Below are 14481 nucleotides of genomic sequence, written 5' to 3'. Positions count from 1 at the left end.
CTTTTTCTAACATCTTTTCTTAGCAGTACTTATAAGTGAAGATTGCTCAATTGTGTAGTGAAATATATTTTCCAAGGAACTGCTTGTGGGCTCAAGTCAAAAATTAAAAGAAAAATAAATTATAAAATCAATTTGAAAGATAACTGCAGTTTTTAAAATAGAGTATAATTAAAACAAGGTTTATATGTGTAATTTTGAATCATACAACTTAAAATGTGGAGGGCTCAGAAGAGATCAACTCTTCTATCCCGCCATCCCCACAACATATGGCAGTATCTGTAAAGGTCACCCTTTTAGAAAGTCACTCGACCTCTGACATGATGTTGGATAATACTATTACGTGCTTCACTGACTGTGACAGTCTTCATCAAAAGCTAACTTGCTCCCCTTCATTAGTGTTTTGAAATACCTCAAGACAGTCATCATGAGGCTATAACTGTACCTTTTTGGTTGCTTCTTGTGCTATAATTTCTTTAACTCTTCAACTATCTATATATTGACTTCCATGTCGTGATTGTTTGATACCAATCATTTTAAAATGTGGTAGAGTGAGTGCAATACACTATTACAGATATGATATTTGGTGGGCAAACCACGCAGTTGAGATTAATTCGTTGATAATGAAAACCATCATTCCTTGTGAAGTCTAGAAGAGATAGATGTTTCTCTCAGTACCACCATTGTCTATTAATATTAGGCTTATTAATGAATATCTTCATTTTCCTCCACTTAATTGTGTTGTTAGTTCAATGTTTCCTCATCTGGTATCAGTGGAATTTGCTTTTAAAAGCTAAATATCAATGTTGTTTCCACTAGGCAAATCTGCCAACAAAAAAGTAAAAATTCTTTTTTGACTTGAATGCCTCATGAATGATTTATCTGTTCTTAATAGATAAATAATAAAGGCGTTTTTGAAAGAAGTTAAAATTTTAATTAAAAATATGTTGCTGATTTTCCTTGATTTGAAGATTAGTTCTCTTGAGATAAATGGGGTAGAGTAATATTCTTTAAATGTATATATGAATTTCAATATAGACATAGGTTTGCTGTGACAGCTATTTTCTCTGAGTCAGCTGCAAAAATAACCCATGCTCTATTTATTCATGATATGGTAATTATTGACAGAATTTTTTGGGGGGGAGAAATTCATGTTAATCATTCTCATTACCTCTCTCAAACTTAACTGAAATTCTAAATTTGTGGTGGTCCCTTTCATTCAATTTTTCTATCAAAACAAACAAACAAAAAACACAACAGTCACAAAAAAACCCAGGCAATAATCTTTGATATGAGCTTCTCTCAACCATTTTCTTCTGGGATTACAGCAACCATAACTAGTTTCCTTATCCTCACCTCTCACCTTTATAATCTATTTTCCTGTATATAAATTAATGACCCTTCATCTGGTCATTTTATTTCTCCACTTAAAATCCTTAATGGATCCCAAATCAGCTAACAGGACAAGAAGAACCTCATTCCACTTTCTCCACTTCTCCTATGTAGTATGGTCTCTTTGGCAATTCTGGAAATTTTATCAGCATTAACTTAAACTGAGCTTATCTAAAACTATGCCAAGTTATGCTAAAGCTGTCGGTTCAGGGTGCACACATTCGCAATGACTGTTTTTTGGAAAAGAGAGAAAATAAATATTACTGTGACATAAGAAAAAATCTGAAATGTAGCAAATTATCTCCAGAAATAAAACATTTTATTGTGTTTTGTGGCTTTTTGTTTGTTAGAATTCATGTATCAGGTGAAACATATTACTGATATAATATAGGCACACACATGAATATACATATATATTTATACATTCCATATGTATATGTGTATATATATGCATATACATAGAGAATGTTGAACAACACAGTTTAAATAGCATACAATTTATGTTTCTTTATAATTTCAAAACAAGTTTCTTTATATCAAGTTCTTTATAATTCTGAAACAATGATAGAAAATAATATTTACATTATATTTGTTATGAAATCTTAAGAATATAACTAAAGAAAAATCTGTAAGTTTGAATTATCATAAATCAGAGAGAACTGGAAGGAGGCTAGTGGCACGAAAGCTTTAGTGTGCAGATTAGAAGACTAAATTCAGGGAAGTGACATCTTTACTTTGTAGGAAGCATTTGCTAGTTACGGAACTGGCCTCAGAGGTTTGTTAGGTGACTCATGACAACTTCTCCGACCCAGCCCTTCAAGCATGGATGCAAGTTTTCTACTGAGTCTCCTCCGTATTGGAAAATCTAACCTTCCCTGCTCTGTGTAACGGTGTAACGTCCTGAGATACTCCTACATTTTCTTATGGTTGTAGGATATTTAGTCCGAGGAAGAAAGGGAAATAAACTAAAGGAAATAATTTTATTTATTTATTTATTGAGACAGTCTTGCTCTGTCGCCAAGGCTGGGTTCAGTAGTGTGATCTTGACTCACTGCAATCTCCACTTCCTGGGTTCAAATGATTCTCCTGCCTCAGCCTCCTGAGTAGCTGAAATTACAGGTGTTTGCCACTATGCCTAGCTAATTTTTTGAATTTTTAGTAGAGACAGTGTTTCACCATGTTGGCCAGGCTGGTCTCGAACTCCTGGCCTCAAGAGATCGACCCACCTCGGCCTCCAAATTGCTGGGATTACAGGCATGAGCCACCATGCCACCATGCCCAACCAAAAATTCTTTTTCTTAATAAATGATATTTTCGAACCTGAAGTGAGGTTTTCATAGTTTAGGTTGATTTCTAAAAATCGTTTCTCCCACTAGAAGTCACTGGAGTTTCATAGAGAAATTATTGGAACTGGATGTGTAGTAGGAAAACTCAAGGAAAGCTTGGAACCTTTTGTTATGCCAAAGCTTAATGGGGGCACATGAAATACACACAGAAGCCAGATTCTTAATGAGATTTGAAACAAATTTGAGCATCCCAAAGAAGTACAATGGCAACTGATTGTAATGCATTGAGTATTGAAAATGATCTAGTTTGAAAGGGATTTAGAAGCAACCCTGCTCTACAATACTAATTGTCACCCTTGATACTTTGTTATGGCAACTCTAATAGATGAATGTAATATTTATACAATTTTAAAAGGATATTCATAATTAAAATAATTTTCCTGACAACCTACATCTAAATAAGTGTTAATAATTTATGAGTTGATGAAAGAAATAATGTTCAATACAAAGTCAATGAACATTATAATAGGTTATAATTACTAATTTTCTGTCAAGTTTATCTTTCAAATAGTGTGGCTTCCAAAATAATTATTATTCAGAACTGAAACATCAACTACCATTAAAAGAAGTTTCCTAGCATAAGCAATTCACAAAGTATGTCCTTCATTAATCATAAGAAAAATATTTCTTAGATTTGCTTTACCAGATTCTAAATATGTATGAATACAGGTATACATAAACACAAAGTATTCAACAACACAAAACTCAGCAAGGACAATACAGCCAAGATATAATTACCAAATTCTGATAAATACCCTCTAAAATATACATGGTGGATATATCCATATCCTTGAATGAAAAGTAAAAATTAGTTTTAATTAATATTATTTTAATAAATTGTGTAAATATCATTGTATTTTTCTGCTAGCGTTACTATAACAAAGTACCACAGATTTCATAGAAATTTATTTCCTTACAGGTCTGGAGGCTAATAATTTGAGATATAGCTGTCAACAGAGTTGCCTTCTTCTGAGGCCTCTTCCTTTGCCTTGTAAATGGTTGTATTCTGTCTATGCCTTTATGTGGTCTTCTCTCTATGTGATGTGTCCTTATTTTCTCTTTTTATTGACACCAGTTATACTGGAGTAGGGCCCACCTGAATCATTGACCTTTAACTTAATTACATCTTTAAGCACTCCTTCTCCAAATGCACTCACATTCTCAGGTATTGGGAATTTGGGCTTCAACAAATGAATTTTGGAGGAATGCAGTTGAGCCAATGCTACTGAATACACAAAGATGTTTCTCTCTACCAAGGTGTTATTCCACTAAATGAGTTACTTTCTCCTTTGAGATATATAGGTACAACCCAAATATACTAGACATTTTGCTCAAGTTTACTCTTACAGAGAGTTCATTGGAGGAGACAAGTTTTTGACTGGAATATCAAATAAGAAAGAATTTGTCATGATTCTTATAGTGCTTTTGAGAAAGTAAGTAAGAAAGTATAGAGCTTATTCTAATCTAATTTCAGTCATTTCAAAATAGTACTGATTTTCTCTATTTTTCTGCATTGCATTCTACTTTAATCTATTTAATCCTTATTTTAAAAACTGTGCCTGTAGCAGTTTAGTTAACAAAGGAAATAACAGGAGAAATTGCTTTTTTTTCATATTGGCACAAATCAAGGTTGATTTTGAACAGCAATTAAAACTAGCAAATCATGTGATAGATAATACTGTAAAACCTAAAATTCTTAACCTAGAATCAAATAAGGTGGCATAGCTTTGAGAGGAGTGGCTGAGGGAAAAGATAGTCTCATAAATTGACAATGGGATTTCCAGTATTATCCTACACTACATTTGTTGGAACATTATAGTTTTGGATAATTACAAAATTTGTTTTCTTCATTAATGGCCACAAACCCTTGATTCTCCATGATTTTTACCCCATGTGGTTCCACTGCTAATGTTATGATATAGTTCTTTAATATGCAAGGCCTGCATTCAAAGAGATAGTTAATATAGAAAATACATGACTACTGAAGAGAAAACATATCAGAGAACAATGACATAAAGCTATGAAAGGTATTTATTTCTGTATTTGTTTATTGCACATTTGCTAGAGAACTCAGAAATGCAAATTAAAATTTACTGTCATGCCAATGTAAGTTTATATTCTGCTTTTTGATTACATGTATGTTGTGATTTACATATTGCTAATCTTGTTGAAATATTAAATTCTTATGTTAATTAGTTTTAGCAGTTTTCTTAAGGTATAATGGAAATGTAAGAAATGGCATAATTTAAAATATTTTATTTGCTGTTTTGATATATGAATCTACAAAAAATCACTATATGTAAGATTATGAAAATGTCGATCACTCCCAAAGTTCCCCTTGTATTACGAATAAGAAACTTCTGAACATTTTAAGGTTAGAACCTATCTAATGACATGTTTCCTACTTAAAATTTTATGAGTATATTCACATATCTCCATAATGAATATTAAGTGCCTTTTATGCTGCAGAACTTGTAAAACAAAGAAAATATTATTCATTTTTTCTTTAAGTTGGAATGAGATTTTTTTCATAAAATTAATTTCTGTTATACTCTCACAAAATATGCTACTTCTGCTAGCATAGTGAATATATCCTGTTAGATTTATAAAAAAATTATAGACATACGAAGCTAGATATTATATGAAGTTACAATTAAGAGGGAAGCTGAGTGTTTAGATCTCTTTCAACTTACCTTGTCCATTAGCACAGGAAACCCACAAGGTGAGAATGACATTGATTAGTAACAACATGTTAGATATTCTCAGCAGTATATTAATACAAAAGTTTCAGTTGCACTGTTTGAAATCTTTCATTATGAGTTACCATATAATTCTGAATTTAAGTGCACTACCACGAAGCTAGGTCTTTAAGGTCACTTAGTAAATATCAAAGTTCAGAGAGTTTTGCAAAATGCTTCAATGATTCCTATTAGTGGTTTCACAATCGTCTGTGGAATTGATTCCCTGATATGTACATATACAGTTTTATTTAGCGACAGTAATAGACCAACTCCAAAAGTAACGTAAAACACTAATTCATTTTTATTTCTTAGTTTTTGAGCAAAGAGAGTTTTAATAAAGGGAACAAAAGGCTTCTGCAACTATTGGAAGCACTGAGGGAACAAAGGTCGAAAGTGCTATTTCCAGAAAATTCCAAAGTTCAGGAATCTTAGTGATGCCCTCACTAATTATCCATGGTGCTGCAGTGGATGTTTCTCAGGAAAACTTCCAGAAGCAAGGAAAGCTACTGTTGGTGATCTCAGCTGCTACCAGCAGCTGCTGCCAGAGAATGCCTTGTCTTTATCTTCTTCCAAATCTTCTTTAAGTACATCTTACAGAGGAATCTAAGGGAGAAGCAAGCTATGGAGAAAGGGACTCCAGAAACTGTAGTTTCAGACTTCTGTTCTGCACTGCAGAAGAAAATGAAGATAGGAGCTGGGTTGATGTTACGTTGAAAATAAACGTCTGGCACACTATTCTATTTCTGAAAATCCTGCTGTTTGAGCATGGCAAGTTGTTTTTTTCCACAGATGGTCACGATACTATCTCCTATCCCAGATACTCTTCTCACAATGAGAACACTAATTTTAAAATTAAACACTGGAAAATAGGTGAAGTTCTCCAACAAACAGATTAATCATAAACGAATGACACTCAGAGTCCACGTCACTAAAATTTTCTGTTGTCCTTTGCTTTCCAATACGCAACTTAATTATTTAAGAATACATGTATTGCTTTTTGTTTCACAAAAACAAACCGGTGTGTCTGGACCCCATTCCACTGTCTGTATTTTCATGCGTTTAGAGAAGCATACTGAGTTTCAGAACTCACAATAGATCGTACTGGGTACAAAAGTTTCAGCATATTCTTGACATTTAAATATTTTTAAATTTGTGTTTGAGGGTATCTTTTATTTTAAGGTACAATACATTCCTATGTGTGTGTGTGTGTGTGTGTGTGTGTGTGTGTGTATACACATACATATAAAAATTTATGTTTTGTTGGAAGAATATAACTCAAGTCCATACACGTTCTCTAATTGACTTCTTCTGCTCTTTCTTTACTTTATTTTACATTATTATACTTGCCATGATTTAATATTCCATTGATTAAAATAAGAGAATCGTGGAGAGAATAACATCAGCAAAATAGCAGTGTAGGTGTTCTCCAGTTTCTCTCTCTCCTACAGAAATTCAAGTATCAACTACCCAGAGCAAAGTTTACCACTCTGAATATAAGAGAAGAGTGAAGCTATAATATAGGAAACAATTTAAAATAATAGCTACAATAGTGGTTGAAAGATATGTGATTTAAAAAGTTGTAAGTTGTGACATCAAAAATTCAAAATGTGGACTGAAGTAGAGTAAAAATGTAGTGTTGATTTTTCTTGTAAAAAGTGAATCACAAGTTGTTATCATGATAAAATAAGCTGTTATAAATATAAGAATTTTGTGAGCCTCATAGTAACCACAGCACAAATCTATAGTAAGTACACAACAGATAAAAAGAGAAGAGACAAACAATACTAATAGAAAAAAACAACCACAAAAGAAGGAAGAAGAAAGGAAGAAAAAAAAATATCGGTCAAGCGACTAGAAAGCAATTAAAATGGCAATAGTTAATCTTTGTCTATCAATAATTACTTTGAATAACAATGAATTGAATTATTCAATTAAAAGACATAGAGTATGTTAGTGGATTAAAAAAAAAAGAAACAATGCTCCACTATATGCTCCCTGCAAGAGACCCATATTACCTCTAAGGACTCATAGTCTGAAAGTGAAGTGATAGCAAGAGATACTCCACGCTATTGGAAACAATAAAAGACCAGGAGCACCTATATGTAAATCAGATAAAGTAGACTTTAAGTAAAAACAGAAAAAAGAAACAAAGAAAGTCGTCATATAATGATAAAGGCATAAATTCAGCATAAGCACATGAGAATTGTAAATATATATATATTTATATACACTCAACATTAGAGCAGCTGTATATGTAAAGCAAATATTAATAGCTCTAAAGAGAGAGAGAAAGATTGCAATGCAATAACAGTAGGAGACTTAAACCCCCTACTTTCAGCAATGGAAAGATACCCCAGACAGAAAATCAACAAAAAGTCACTGAATTTAAAGTACATTCTAGACCAAATGGCTCTAACAGGCATTTTTGGAATATTTAATTCAACAGCTGTAGAACACATTCTCCTCAACTGCACATAGAATATTCTCTAGAATAGCTCATAAGTTGGGCCGTAAAACAAGTTGTAACAAATTGAAAACAATTTAGAATTACATCAAGAATCTTTTCTGATCATAAAGGTATAAAACTGGTAATTAATAACAGAAGAAAACTTGGAAATTTTGCAAACATTTGGAAATTAAACAGCATGTTTATTTAAAACCGATGGGTCAATGAAAGAACTAAAAGGAAGATTTGAAACGTTTTTAGACAAATGACCATGGAGACACAACATAGCATAATAGATGAGATACAGCAAAACCAGTTCTAAGAGGAAACTTTATAGCAATAAATGCCTCATCAAAAAGAGGAAAGCTCTCAAATAAACAACCAAACACTGAACCTTAAGGAGCTAGAAAAACAAGAACAATCTTACCAAAAACAAGTAGAAAAGGAAATAATGAATATCAGAGCAGAAATAAACAACATGGAGACTAAATGTAAATACAAAAAAAAGCAAAGATTTGTTTTAAAAAAATAAAAACAAAACTGACAAACCTTTTATTAGACTAAGAAAAAAAGAGAGAAGATCCAAACAAATAAAATCAGAGGTGAAAAAGGAGACATTACCTCTGGTTCTACAAAAAAACACGAAGTATCATAAAAGACTATAAGAAACAAATATTTGTAAAAAAAAAAAAAATTTGGTAAACCTGGGATAAACGGATACATTTTTGGACACACACAACATATCAAGACTGAATTTGGAATATACAGAGAATCAAAACAGACAAGTAATGAGTAAGGAGATTAAACCAGTAATAAAATTCACCTATCAAAAAAGCCCAAAACCTGATGTCTTCACTGCTCAATTCTAGCAAACATGTTTTTAAAAAGAAAACTGATAGTACTTTTCTCAAATTATGCAAAAAAAAAAAAAAAAGATAATGGAATTTTCTAACTCATTCTAGCATGCCAACATTACCCTGATACCAAAACCAAACAAGGAAATAACACAAAAAGAAAAGTACAGACTGATGTCCCTGTTGAACAGAGGTGCTAAAATTCTTAATAAATTACAAGAAAAGTGAATTTCTGTTTGTTTGTTTTTGAGAAGGGGTCTCTCTCTGTCAGCCCAGTTGGGAATGCAGAGGCACAATCCTGGCTTGTTGTGTCCCTGACATCTTGGCCTCAAGCAATACTTTTACCTCAGCCTCCTGAGTAGCTGGAACTATAGGCCTGTGACAGCACACCTAGCTAATGTTTGTGTTTTTGTAGAGATGGGGTTTTTCCATGTTACCTGGGCTGGTCTCAGACTCCTGGGTTCAAGCGATCGGCTCCTCTTAGCGTCCCAAAGTGCTGAGACACTGTGCCTAGCCTAGAAACTGAACAGCACATTTAAAAGATCATTCAGCATAATCAAGTGGAACTCATTTCAAGGAAGCAAAGATGGGTCAACATATGCAACATACGCAAGGAAGCATATCACAATAACAGAATAAACAAAACTATACGATCATTTCAATAGAAGCAGAAAAAGCATTTGAAAAACGGACATTTCTTCATTATAAAGACTCTCAACAAATTAGGCAGAGCAGAGCCAACTGGAGGAATAGAAGGTGATACCAACTGTTCCTCTTCCAAGATACGAATTTAGCAACTATCTACACAGAAAAAAAAACAACACCTTCATGAAACAAACAAACAAATAAACAAAAAAAACAGGTTAGTACTCGTAGTACCTGGTTTTAACTTCATATCCCTGAAAGAGGCCCAGAAGAGATAGATAAGACAGTCTTGAATCACTGACACCACCAAAGCTTTCCCCTATCTCCACACTTGCAGCTGTGCCATGATATACAGAGCCTTTCTCTAGGCACTGAGGGAGGGATAACGCAGCAACTGTGAGTTATTGAACAAAGTGCTGTGCTGTTAGAGCAGAAAGGAAAATCGGACCAAACTCAACTAATGCCTGCCCATGGAGGGAACATTTAAACCAATCCTAGCCATGACGGAATTGTTGATCACAGGGGTCTGAAGTCAAGTTCCTGCAAATCTTGCCATCTAAGGCTACCTACCATGCATTGTGTCTCTAAATAAACTAGAGAGACAGCCTAGGACATAATGACTGCAACACTTAATGTGAGTCCTAGTGCTGAACTAGGCCCAGAGACAGTGGATTGGGGGAAGACATACGATATTCAGAGGCACCAGCTGCAACAGCTGGGGCAGCCAAGGGAGTGCTGGCATCACCCAACCCCTAATCCCAGTCTTCACAGTTCACAGCTCCAGAAGAAACCCCTTCCTTCTGCTTGAGGAGGGCAGAGGGAAGAGTGGGGAAGACTTTGTCTTACATCTTGGATATCAGCTTAGCCACAGCAGGACAGGACAGTAGTCAAAGTAATGAGGCCTGCTCTAAGCCAAAGCACCCAGATGACATTTCTTGACATACCCTGAGCCAAAAGGGAACCCACTGCCCTGAAGGAAATGATGCAGTTATGGCAGCATTCATCCAGGCTAACTAAGAGCCCATGGGCCCTGAATAACCAGCAGTGATACCTAGGTACTACATTGAGGGCCTTAGGAGAGCCTCTGAGACTTGCTGACTTCAGGTACCAGCATGGGCACAGGGGATAGAGAACCAGTTGGGCTCCTGGGGTCCCTAATTCCAGGAGTTGACTCCTGGATGCATTTCTGGACATGCACTGGACCAGATGAGATCCCAGTGGCCAGAAGGGTGAATCCTAGGACAGCCAGCACTCAGTACAAACTGACTTAGGAGCACCTAAACCTTAAGGGAACATCAGTAGTTGTCTGACAGTACTTGTCATGGCCTGGAGTCCTGGAGTGGTGTTAGACCATGAGGTGAGGCTCCTCTGCCTTTGGAAAGGGGAGGGAAGAGTGAGAAGGACTTTAACTTGCCATATGAGTGCCAGCCCAGTTGCAGTACCATAGAACATCAGGCAGACATCTAAGGTTTTTGACTCTGGTCCCTGACTCACAGATAAAACCTCTGAACCAACCTAGGCTGGGGCCTTTATCACCCTGAGGAGTAAAACACTGGCCGGGCTGTTTTGCCATCTACTGATTTTAGAGGCCCAGGGCCTGCAGTGAACATAGGCAGTAACCAGGGAGTGGTGACCTTAGACAACCCAAGGCCCAGTTCTTGGCTGGCTTCAGGTCTGACCCAGTGCAGTCTGGTGTCAGTGGCCACAGGGGGCATTTTTTCACTCCATACTCATATTTAGGTGACTCAGAACAATGAGACAGACATTCTTTGTGAGAAAGCAAGAGAAGAGAACACGTTTCTGTGCCTGGTAACCCAGAGAATTCTCCCAGATCTTGTTTAAGACCATCAATACCATACTTCCAGGAGTCTGCAAGAACCACAGCATTACTGGGGTAGGGGTGCCCCCTAAAGCAGATACAGCTTAGGTCACAACACCCAAGTCCTTTCAAATATGTGGAAAGTCTTCCCAAGAGGGATGGTTACAAATAAGCCCAGATAGTGAAGAAAACAGTAAATACCGAACTCTTCAGTGCCCAGACACTGAAGAGTATCTGCTAGCATTAACACCATCCAAGAACACATGACCTCACCAAATGAACTAAATAAAGCAATAGGGAACAACCGTGGAGAAACTGAGATATGAGAACTTTCAGAAAAAGAATTCAAAATAGTCTTGTTGAGGAAAATGGAAGAAAATCAAGATAACACAGAGAAGGAGTTCTGCATTCTATCAGACAAATTGAACAAAGAGATTGAAATAATTTTTAAAAATCAAGCAGGGATTCTGGAGCTGAAACATGCAATTAACATATTGAAGGAGACATTAGACATGTGATTCTTTAATAGTAGAATGGATCAAGCAGAAGAAAGATTTGTTGAGCGTGAAGACAAGCTATGTGAAAATACTGAAGAAGACATTAAACATGCTATTCTTTAATAGCAGAATAGATCAAGCAGAAGAAAGAATTGTTGAGCTGGAAGACAAGCGATGTGAAAATACACAGTCAGAGGAGACAAAAAAATAAAGAATTAAAAACAATGAAGTATACCTACAGGATGTAAAAAATAACCTGCAAAAGTAATCACCAGAAAAGTATTAGAACTCATAAATCCAGTAAAAGTGCAAGATATAATATCAACATAAAATATCAGTAACATTTCTATATGTCGACAGCAAACAATCTGAAAAAAATCCAAAAGGTAATCCCATTTACAATAACCACACATAAAAATAAATAATTAGAAATTAACTTAACCAAAGAAGTCAAAGATCTCTATAAGGAAAACAGTAAAACACTAAAAAAAGAAGTTGAAGTGGACACCAAAACATAAAAAGATATTTCATGATCATGGATTGGAAGAATCAATATTGCTGTGTATATCACTAATGCTGTGTATATACCAGCAGTGAACGGAAATCAGTGTATGTAAGAGATATCTACACCTCTATGTTTGTTGCCTCATTGTATACAGTAGCTATGATTTGGAAGCCACCTAAGTGTCCATCAACAGATGAATGAATAAATAAAATGTGGTACACGTACACAATGGAGTACTATTTAGTCATAATAATGAATGAGATCCAATCATTTGCAACAACATGGATGGAACTGGAGATCATTATTTTAAGAGAAATAAGCCAGGCACAGAAATACAAACCTCACATGTTCTCACTTATTTGTGGCATCTAAAAATCAAAACAATTGAACTCATGGAAATAGAAAGTTGAAGGATGGTTACCAGAAACTGTGAAGGGTGGTATAGGGCTAGAGGGGAGGTGCGGATGGTCAATGTGCATCAAATAAAAAAAAGAAAAAATAAAGAAAAAATAAATAAGACGTTCTATTTGAAAGCACAACAGGTTGGCTATAGTCATAACTTACTTGTACATTTTAAAATAACTTATAGAGTGTTATTGGATTATTGGAACTCAAAGGATAAATCCTTGAGGGGATGTATACCCCATTCTCCATGATGTACTTATTTCACATTGTATGCCTGTATCAAAACATTGCAAGTATTCCATCAATACATACACCTACTATACACCTACTATGTACTCATAAAAATTTAAAAATATAGTTATAGAAGAAATGTACTTCAATACCATGAATAGCATGTATGGCAAACCCATAGCTAACTTTTATATTCCATGAGTAAAAGTGGAAATCTTTTTCTCTAAGATCAAAACAAGTCAAGGATGCTTGCCTTCACCACTTTTATTCAAGATAGTACTAAAAGTTTTAGCCAGAGCTTTTTGGCAAAAGAAAGAAATAAAAGGCATCCAAGTTAAAAAGAACTACTTACAGACATTAGGGTTTTATATGCAGAAAGCTTTAAAGACTCTATAAACAAACTGTTAGAAATATTAAGCAAATTCCGTAGAGTTACAGAACAAAATCAGCATATGAAAATCAGTAGACTTTTATATGCTAAAATCCACTCTCTGAAAAAGAGATCAAGAAATTAATCTTATTTAAATTGATACAAAAAATAAAATAATTAGGAATTTAATTGAGGAAGTAAAAGATCTCTACAATGAAGACCATATAGAAAAGCAAGATTGAAAATGGTGAAAAATTCAGCTAATACCCATATAGGGAGGAAGAGTTTGGGGCTCAAGGTGAGCATAATTTGTTAAATTCCTCACGTTGTACTGGAACTCAAAACATATGTCTTAGGAGTAAATGTCATGTCCCAGGAGTGGACTAAATGCTATATATTTGGAGTAAGTCAAAATTGAAGTAGATTCACCGTAAGAAAACTGAAACTCATGACTTCATAAGATGATAGTTTTCCAGCAGGAACATTACTTCATTTTTTTATTATTATTATACTTTAAGTTCTAGGGTACCTGTGCACAACCTGCAGGTTTGTTACATATGTATATATGTACCATGTTGGTGTGCTGCACCCATTAATTCGTCATTTACATTAGGTATAGCTCCTAATGCTCTCCCTCCCCCACCCTCCTCACAATAGGACCCCATGTGTGATGTTCCCCTTCTTGTGTCCAAGTGATCTCATTGTTCAATCCCTACCTATGAGTGAGAACATGCGGTGTTTGGTTTTCTGTTCTTGCGATAGTTTGCTGAGAATTATGGTTTCCAGCTACATCCATGTCCCTCCAAAGGACACAAACTCATCCATTTTTATGGCTGCATAGTATTCCATGATGTATATGTGCTACATTTTCTTAATCCAGTCTATCACAGATGGACATTTGGGTTGATTCCAAGTCTTTGCTATTGTGAATAGTGCATTATTTCTTATAAAGAGAAAAATCGATATTATTCTGACATGCATAGCAGGATCTGTAATCATCACAATGTGTTATTGGCATTGCCCAGAGGACAATAAAACACTTCCAGATAGGTAAAGAAGCAGAAAACATTGCCTACATTTAGGAGAAAAAGATCTATCAATAATGCTAAAGACAAACTGTATAAAAAATATAATAAATTAAGCAAAACCTCTCCCATAACTTAAAATGACTAAAAATGTAAGTCAGAGAATCTTCAGGAAAATATATATGTAATATGTATATTTAAAATATAT

At 34.9% G+C, this 14481-nt stretch overlaps 1 protein-coding gene across 3 annotated transcripts in view; it reads right to left on the bottom strand.

The window, feature by feature from the left end:
• The window catches only part of LOC105518568 (complement factor H-related protein 3), a 112451-nt gene that overhangs the window by 45823 nt on the left and 52147 nt on the right, over window positions 1-14481 (bottom strand). The window contains exon 1 of one of the 3 annotated variants that reach the window (XM_011951599.1): window positions 5429-5486. The exons of the other annotated variants lie outside the window; for them this stretch is intronic. Coding sequence (XP_011806989.1) covers window positions 5429-5486 — 58 coding nt within the window. Of the gene's footprint in view, window positions 1-5428; window positions 5487-14481 lie in introns of those variants that run through there. 3 annotated transcript variants of the gene reach the window in all.

This window comes from Colobus angolensis, unplaced genomic scaffold (assembly GCF_000951035.1).
Source record: "Colobus angolensis palliatus isolate OR3802 unplaced genomic scaffold, Cang.pa_1.0 Scaffold320, whole genome shotgun sequence".
NCBI lineage: Eukaryota > Metazoa > Chordata > Mammalia > Primates > Cercopithecidae > Colobus > Colobus angolensis.
Note: the sequence above shows the minus strand (reverse complement) of the source record. Positions and strands in the feature narration are given on the sequence as shown.